Source organism: Pogonomyrmex barbatus, unplaced genomic scaffold (genome assembly GCF_055798465.1).
Source record: "Pogonomyrmex barbatus isolate J1 unplaced genomic scaffold, ASM5579846v1 scaffold9, whole genome shotgun sequence".
Lineage (NCBI taxonomy): Eukaryota > Metazoa > Arthropoda > Insecta > Hymenoptera > Formicidae > Pogonomyrmex > Pogonomyrmex barbatus.
The window spans coordinates 6,938,549-6,948,548 of record NW_028297193.1 but is presented as its reverse complement, the minus strand read 5'-3'; the positions used below and the strand labels follow the sequence as shown (position 1 = coordinate 6,948,548).

Genomic DNA, 10,000 nt, shown 5'->3' with positions numbered 1-10,000 from the left:
AAAGAAATATTAGTATATGCAAGAATATAAACGAATGAGTTATTAAAAGATGAAAGAACAGATGTGTATGTGAGAAAGATTAGATGTATAACGTTTCAACAATTGATTAATGTGAGATTAGTCAATGATACGAAGATTTCAATGCTTGATTTGTGCATTTTTAAATCACGATCAAACAAATGTGAAATTAATCGATTATTTTTGTTTCATATATCTATGTAATAAATTAGATTTGGGACCCATGTGAATTTTACTTTTTTAATTTTAATTCAGTTTCAATTGGCTTGCATTATAGCTATAATATTTCTTATGACTGATATTACATGATAACGTTAAATATAGATTATAAAAAAAAATACCTTTCTATAAAAACTAATCTGTATTTTCGCGGCTACAAACAATTCTTTTAAATATCTAAATATTAATTTATAAATCATTTTTAAAAATTTGAATTGAATAATGATTACATCATAAAGAATAACGTTATTTTGTATTTAGATTTCAAATGAGTGTAATTTTTGCTAATTTAATTAATTGCATTATTTATGCTTTAGTTATGAACACACTTTACATCACTTTTAATTTTCAGTTCTAGCCATTGCAGTCGCAAAATTTTTACCAGTTTCGCCGGTGATTTCATCAACATCTCGTAGGCGTCGATATTTGGAAAGTATGTTTTATAAATAATTGAAAGCTTCTTAAAAATTGTAACTCATAGATAAAATCTTTGCACATTTAAATAGCTTTTGTTATATAAAAAAGATTATACAATTATAAATAACATAATAAGTCATACAATAGTATTATTACATACATCAAGAATGTATTATACAAGAACGAATTGTAACGCGTTGTAAACGCAATTTAATGATTTAATACCGAGATCATTTTTATGTAAATGATATCGAGATTGTGTTTCAATTAATACTGTCGACAAAACAAATAATGATGTTGAACGCAACATTATGACACTCTTAGTTCCTACAAAAATATAAATGTGCACATACTTTCATTATTTTTGTCATGATGATTAAATGACATTTACTTCTGGTTGCAAATAATTATTCCATTATGTTTTAAGATGCTCTTATCTATAAAACTACATTAAATTCGGATACAATGTATCTGAATAATAACTTTTGTAAATAAGAACATCCGAACAACAGAATTATAAATAAATCATTACTCTTGATAGGGAAATGCGATATTTTCCATTTCTATCCTTGTTCTTCCAACGCCACATCTTTAAAGAAATTGATTCTCGTTTCTCGTATAAGCGGTACGCGAACATTAATTTTCTTTGATTAGTCAAATGATAAATATAAGAAGTAGAAATGATTAAAAGATCTCACCTTCTAGAATGATGAACGAAACAGTAACAATTGCGAACTTCGATTTGAGTTTGATAAATATTTATTTAGAATGTTTTATTTATATCTTTCGTTTCTCAGCTGCGATTGTCTTCAGCAAAAAACATGTAAAAATCGATTTATTATATTGATCTAGAATCTAGTCATGCAAATGTAGAATTGATATTGTAACTTCCAATAATCGTCGATTTCGTATCGGTTGTCCGGTAACAGAAAAAAATGAGTATTTACTTGTCATTTAACACGTGCGTACGATTATTACGTCATTGAATGATTGGCAATCGAACAAATTGTATAATGTTTTCAGTGAGTTTAATTGCACATTTATATTCGAATATGGATGACATAATTAAATAGTATCACACTAATCATTTTTGCTAATTTTCTTATTACAGTTATTAATTAAGAAAATATATTTAATATATATATATATATATATATATATAGTAACAAAAATGCTCAACAATGTTATTATTGGTAGTCTTCGATATTCATAAATTTAAGTATAATTTCAATAATTTCAACTTTGGTTAGAGACTAGAGAGCAATTGTAATATTTACATTATTTAAATTATTGAACTCGTTTATTAAGCAATTAAAATCATTGATTGTAATAATGAAACTTTAAATTTACGTATGACATTTATACAATTAATCGAAATACATGATATGCATAATAATATATTTTGTTAAACTTTATTGTTTTAAGATTATTTTTGTTATTTGAATGTAATGTTGAATATAAGAATTATAAGAAAGAAATGATTGCTCATCTCTGTTACTAATATTTTATTTTATTTAGTAAAAAGCATGCATTCGTTATTTCAAGTTGAATAACGGTTGGTAATATTGATAAAAAAATTGGATCAACATCATCGTAATGTAGTATAACGAAATGTAGTATAACAAAATCTGTCTATAAGATTAGCTATATAATATACTTTTTTCTCTTTTTTAATCTTTATTGGCTCATGAAATCATCATTATAGAGAATGTGTATCTTTTCTATCAGAAAAAAGAATTGAGTTGATACAATAATGTCATTTCGTCAAATCACTATATTATATGGCAGAATGATTAAATTTTCTGTCCTATTTCTATATTACCTTTATACAATTCAGTGTTTTCTAAATTATTGTAGATTTTATATTAAATAATAATCTGAAATTCTTTTACATTCTTTTATATTCAATTATTTTTAAATAATTTATAGTGATTATGCTTATTCATAAAATTATCAATTATGTAATACTTTTACAGAGGAAGGAAAAGATAATAATAGTTTGTTATTTAGTAATAATTAATCTATCGATAAATATAGAAAGGTTGTCTAGATTATTATACGATTATATTGTATATGTTATGTATGTTATTGCTTTCCTTCTGTGATAAAAATTAAAAAAATTGTTGTAAACTTTTATTATTCGCTAGTTGTAAATATTTTGTAAATATACGTGTGTATTATTTTATATTATTTCGTAAGAAACAGAAAAATACTTGCCGAAAAGACTAGCCTTGCAATAATTATAAAAAGATATTGTCCTGTTTTACATATATGTTTGACATATTTATTAGTTCTAAAAGCGTATTAACAATCAAATGTAATGTATTAATTATTAATTGTAGAATATATAAATTATACGCAAACGATGTAAGAAGGAATTAACATATTTTTTTCTAATAGTTATTAATCTCTTATGTCACGATATGGCAATTGCTAACAATATATCATTAATTTTTATTGATTTCTTACTTAACTCTTTTTGTATCATTTTTTTAAATTTTACTTTTTTCTGAAAAGAAGAAAGACAATACAAGAAAAGGAGCAATCACCATATAAGCAATAAAATAAATCCAGATTATGAATTATATATATAAAATCTAAAGGATGACTTAATTTAAATTTTTATAAAGACATATCAAATCATTTCTTCTCACATTGTAAGAAAAAAATGCACAAATTTTTTGTATCTAGATCTAGATATTGATGGTTTTTTATTCGCATCTTAAAATATACGCCACTTAAAGATTTCAAGAAGGCATGTTGAGCGTATTAGAAGTTAATTGTAGAAGTTAATTAAAAATATTATCTTTGTTAATTAAAAGTATGAATATTATACTCTTACTTCTCTTTTTATTTTTTTTTGTGTACACATGCGTACTCGCGCGCATGTGTATAAGTGTGGATATGTGCGCGTCCGCGCACGCGCGCGTTCATATTTATTTATTTTATCATTTATTTACCAAAATACCAGTATTATTAGCATTTAGTATTATTATGTATATACTCGAGTCCTTTTGTTTTTAATTCTTTCTTATGAAACTAATGGCAATTAAATTCAGACTTATGATTTTATAGTTTTATGATTTTCTTCGTAAATGTGGAAAAAAACATGAATTATAATTTTTATTTATATTATAATTCTTATTTATTTAAAAATTCTAAAGTTTACATTTAAAATATTTATTTATTTCTTTTTTAATATATGTATATCATAAATTTAATATATGTATATCATAAATCATGAATCATACATATATCATGAATCTATCAGATTAAATTGATCGACATTTAACAATATAGTAAAAGTACTAATATATTTTACAAGAAACATCTGTATTTTTCAAATATTCTTCTTATTGTTATTTGACAAACAGCGATTTGCGCGAGCGCGTGTATAAACGCGCGTGAGATACGCGTGCGTGCGTGCCGCATGTGTGTATGCGTGTGTACGTGCACACACACACGACATTCTAATAAAAAAACAGCTACATTAAACTTATCTTTACTGAATATATTTACTTTTTAATTATTTTTATTGGATATAGAGACAAAGATTAACGGTACATTTTATGGAAGAAAATCATTATTTGCTTTACAGAAACTGGCAAATTAATTCCATTTAAAAAAGTAATTTTCAAACATAATTCAACTGCACTGTTATTCAAATTAGATATGCACGCAAGAATGGAGAATAAGTTATGTTTTTATTCGAGAACACGATATTCTTATATATAATAATAATCTAAAAAATAAAGATGCTACATTGATCATTTAATATAATTAATGACACATTAATGAAACAAGAATAGTTAGAATGTCAATGCGAGTGAAATGAAATGAGATTATTTAACGAAGATAAGAGCAAACGAAGATTTGTTCCTCCTTAAAAAGTTTTTCGTCTAAGAACTTTTGGACTCGTTGTCTTCTATTCATCTTTATAAGATTCTTTCGAGAAGTAACCTGAGTAAGGCAACCAGGAAAGTTTGTAGAAACAAAAGAGAATAAACGATGGTAGCGAAGGAAACATAAAAAATTAAGTTACAGTATACGTATGTGAGATGTACACTTTTAGACTAGTCATTTCTCTTTTATTTTTTTTCTTTCTTCTCATTGATATTAAGTAAAGAAAAAAATCTAATTTGTCTTTTTTTTTACGTCTTTAACGATTTTATGAAATATTTTAAAAAATTGCCGTAATTAATTTTTTTATTTTTATTTTTTTTTATTAATATAAAACTATTTCTTTTTAATTTGATAACTCTTCAAGAAGACTGCATAATAATAGGTAGTTTCTTAGAAAGTTAATAAACCACTGTTTCCGTTTTCTTTAAATAATATCACAATAAATATTTGCCTACACAAGAGCTTTGAGCATATAAAATCTTAAAATCACAATTATTTTTAAAATAAAATGTACATTATTGTATAAAATAACATATTTTTTTTTATTATGTAGACGAAATTCTGGCTCAGATCTTTCTATAAAAGTACAAGCTTTTAATGTGAAAATTTAAAATTTTTCAAAAACAATTAAAACGGTAATGATTCTTAAGTTACTATTAATGAGCATTAAACATCTGTTTTCTATAGTACTATTAAAAGAAATATGCTTGAAAGCGTCATGAATAATAATATGTATTATACATATATTGTGTATTATGTTATTTCTTTAACCTTTGAATACAATTATATTAATCTATACGTTGATTTCGACTGTGTTAAACGAAATATACAATAATAATGTACTACTTTCAATGACGAATGTTCTATTTTCAATGGCGATCTCAAGTATTTCTTAATCAAATTTTAAAGAAAAATATTTTATAAATAATATAAATAATATAAAAGTTGTAAAATTCTGAAATGATTACGATATTGATTCATTCAGATATCGCCATGGCCATTTTCTTAAAAAGAATTATATATTTTCTGTTACTTAATATGATCCTTCTAGTTATTCTGGATAAAAAAATATTAAGGCAACAAAAATGTTAAAAAATCAATAGTTTATAAGATATTTTATATTGTATAGTTGTATTTATATTGTATAGTTGCTTTAAAAAAATTATGCAATTAGCAATATGCAGCATATTTTTTTAAGACAACTACATACTTTCTCTAACTGATTTGTTTCTTATTCTATGCATTAATCTATGCATATTAAAGTACAATTATCAAAAAATGAATAGTTTACAAGATATTTTATATTTTATAATCAAAATGTGCCCAAATAAAATATAAAATATCTTTAAATAAATTATTGACTTCTTGATATTTTATTTTACCTTAATACTTTTTTATTTAAAATAATTAGAAATTAGAAATTTTATTTAGAATAATTAGAAAATAATTAGAATCATATATTATGTAAAAAATAATATATAATTCAACTTAAATAGTAGTGATCATAAAAAAATTCGAAATGACACTATTTGTGAAAGAATCAATATATTGTATAGCTCTCTCAAAATCTTACAATTTTTTATGAAACATTTTTCCTTAAAACGCATTATTCAAGAAATTTGAGATCATTATTTAAAATGGGATATCACGCACGCGCACGTGCGTGCGTGGGTGCGCGCATGTATGTGTATGAGTGAGTGTGCGTGTGTATATATACATATATACAAGTATTGACAAGTAGATTTTGAAAAATGTTATCCATTTTTATATTTATTAACATTTATTATATTATTTATTGTATTTATAATTTATATAGTTATTAAATTTATACTTGTTAATTATTAATTTTTATTTTCCCTTTTTTCTTGTTATCTTTATTCTTTTTAACGTTAGAAGAAAATAACTGCTTTAAGATTAAGAAAGTACACAGCATTGATTCTTATGTTGTTTTGAGAAGTATTATGAAAAATACTTTTTGCAATTGTAATAAAAACACGAATTCTTTTACAAAAGAGAAAGAAAGTGTATTATAATATAATAAATTGCAAAATATTGGCATTAAATGGCAAGCTACTAGGATTTACAAAGAAGAATAATGAGCGAATTTTTTAGCAGATTCTATCACTAACATTATATTTACAATAATGTAAATAAAATATCTTAGTCAAAATAAAAGATGTTTGTCAGTTTTTTTCTTAACGACTAAGATTTTCGCGTTCCTATACACAAAGCATTTCCAAATTTTTTTATTATTTTTAACAAAAATATTGCATATAATGGATTGTCAACAAATATTTTCCTCCTCATCAAGTTGATTTGTAATACAGTATATAGTAAATCCTTATTCTTTAATAAAAATTTAGACGAAAAAAATTTTATGGAGAAACGATATCTTAAGCTAAATATTAATTAAGATTAAATAGTGATAAATTATGAAAAACATAATGTCTAAGATGATCTTTCCCTTTGAAGAAAATTGGCTTAACATTAATCAGTTTTATTTAAAAGATAAGAATTTGGAGGTAACCTGTATAATGCGTGTTCGAAAGAAAATATAAAGAAATCTTAAACAACAGACAATCAATGGCATTGATAATATACTTCTGCCAGCATTATGATATTTACCATATGCACACGGCAAATATTGATTAGTAATAATTACTATATTGCAATAAATGCGAACTAATATCTGAGATTCAACTAAATGTCTTGTACACAGAGAATGTATAAATTATTATTGTATAACAATATATTTAGAATGTACGATTATATTTAAGATATCTACTACTTCTTTTTGTTATGACTTATTTAATTAAAATTGGTTGAAATAAAAAAATTTTTTGAAATTTGTTTTTACCCAGTCAACAAAATATTGGCAGAATGTCGACAAACTGGCAATAGATTTAATCAGAAAATGTTAGCAGACTGACTTCATCTGAGGTCTCATTCTGCTTACATTCTGTTGACAGAACCTGACATGACATTCTGTGTCAGCAAACTGGCAGCAGAAATCGAGCAAATCCTGCCATCAAATTATGTTGCGCAGGTCCTGCTCGTTTTCTGTCGTCAATCTGACGGCAGATTGCAGCAGGATTTGCTCGATTTCTGCTGCCAATCTGCGGCACAGAATGTCAACAGATATTCTGTCAGGTTTCTGACAGCAGTTTGCTAGCATTGTTAGATATTACAGAATCTGTTAGCAATCTGTTGGTTTTCTAGCATCAAAAATTTATAACAGATTTTGCGCATAATCTGTCTTTTCAGATTTGGCTATCGGGATATTTTTATAACTCCAGCATGCTCGAGAGATTTCTAATAGTTGTTTGGAAAATAACATGGCAAGTTTTTTATTTCATATCATTAATTAAAGCAAAAATAATAGAAATTACCAAATGATACAAAATTTTCAACAAGATAAAATTATCCTTTAGAAAACTTAATATATAAATAAATTGTATTTAAATATTGTTTATATTTTTATTTTTCATTAGGGAATATGTAATGATATATTAGACTTTATATTAATAGAAAAGATTAAAGAAAAAATTAATTACTAATAATTTAAATACTGTAAGAATTTAAATACTGTTGTACCATTATTATTTGGTTATTAGCTATTATAAATTCAAGAAAAAATTATATTTTTTGTTGTTAAAATTAAAAAAAATAAAAAATTTTTAATGAATAAATTAAATTCTTTAATTTAATACCAATAAGTATAACTGTATTTTTAATATTATAAATGTATACTAATTTACTGTATAATTATTTGTTTAAAACAATAGATAAAATTTTTTTATTATTATATTATATTATATTATACTTAAAAATCATATTTTAAACAAGCAATTATATACTGAATATATTAATGTAAAATAATAAACTTTTAAACACATAATTATTATATGCTTGAAACATTAATGGATTATAAGAAATGTGGTAATTATAAAATAATTATATATTAAAAAAATATTCATGGCGACATTTTATTACATATATAAAGAAATGTCGCCATAAATAATGAAGTGAATCAATTGGTCTAAAGAAAATACATAGTTATATAAATAGATTTTTTTGAACCCTGAACAACTTTTGTTTGAAACATTTTTCTTAAAAATGTTTTGTTTTCAAGATATTTGATTAACATCCATAATATAATACTTTTGAAGGACCCTGTGTGTGAATATATATATATATATATATATATATATATATATATATATATATATATATACATGATAATAGAGTACGTGATCTGGCGAGACCGTTGCGCATTGCAGCAATTCCACACAAGCACTTCTGAGCTACATATAACTAATGTAGCAGTGGTGTATGGGACGTCGATGTTAATTTAGTTGATAGGTTCAGAAATATTTTATATAATAATCACAGTATATGATATGTTGTTTGTTTGTTTTATTAAAGAAATTTTAATTGACTAAATCTGTTGGTGCAAATAAATTATAAATAATATATATATTTGCATGAAATTTTTATAATTGTAATTAAAATAATATAATGATTGGTATGTGTACGTAATATTTTAAAATGATTATTGAAATATTTTATCAAAAAATAGTTTATTTAAAAAATAGTTTATTTAAATGACAAAAGAAGTATATAAATACAAAAAAGAAATAATAAAATAATTAAATTTTTAACGTAAAATCACTTTAAATACGCTTTTTATTTCAAATATTACTAATTATTAAGTAATAGACATATATTATTTGTATAAATATAATAAAAAAACAATAAAAATATAAAGACATATTATTACACACTACGAATAAAATTAAAAATTTTATATATTTTTTTAAATATTTTAATATCGATTTCCATAAATATTTTAAGAGTTATAAAAGATAGAAGATCTTAGGATGACAAAAATAAAAGTAATTAAATGCACATATTACGATATATATTTACGAGTCAATATGTATGTATACATGTAGGTGCGTATCTATATATACATATGTGCGTGTAAGTATAACTAAATAACAATAAAAACAATAAATAAAGCAATAATTAAACTGATTGAATTGCAATTCCAAGAAAAACAAATTATTCCTATCTTTTCTTATCCAAATGTATCAGTAATTGTTTTTTGTTGAAATAGAGAAAACAATATATAGTTATCAAATTGTCATTACAAAACTTACTAAGAACACTGATAAATCATTTTCTTGTATTAATGATATTTTCTCATACATTTAATTAACATGCATTTATTTTTATATCAAGAAATTTTATTTAATATTTTTAGTCAGTATATGTCTAAGAGATCACATTTATTACCAAAACCAATAATAAAATTGCATAATAAAATTTATAAGAATTTTATCATGAAATCTTCTTTTATCAATCTTTAAGTTTAAATTTTTAATTTTTAATTTTAAGATTTTTATATTTTCTCTCTTATATTGTCATTAATTTCCCTAAC

General features: G+C 23.3%; 2 protein-coding genes across 12 annotated transcripts in view; both read left to right on the top strand.

The window, feature by feature from the left end:
* Positions 1–7,393, top strand: part of LOC105431076 (octopamine receptor beta-2R) — a 68,192-nt gene extending 60,799 nt beyond the window's left edge. For 8 of the 10 annotated variants that reach the window (XM_089084916.1, XM_089084912.1, XM_089084915.1 and 5 more), the window contains one exon: positions 590–7,393. In XM_089084916.1, the coding sequence (XP_088941042.1) occupies positions 590–687 (98 nt within the window). In that variant the 3' untranslated portion in view covers positions 688–7,393. The other 2 variants (XM_011645018.3, XM_011645021.3) reach the window with 1 other exon arrangement.
* Positions 1–10,000, top strand: part of LOC105431075 (uncharacterized) — a 54,786-nt gene that overhangs the window by 34,275 nt on the left and 10,511 nt on the right. The gene's annotated exons all lie outside the window — the stretch shown is intronic.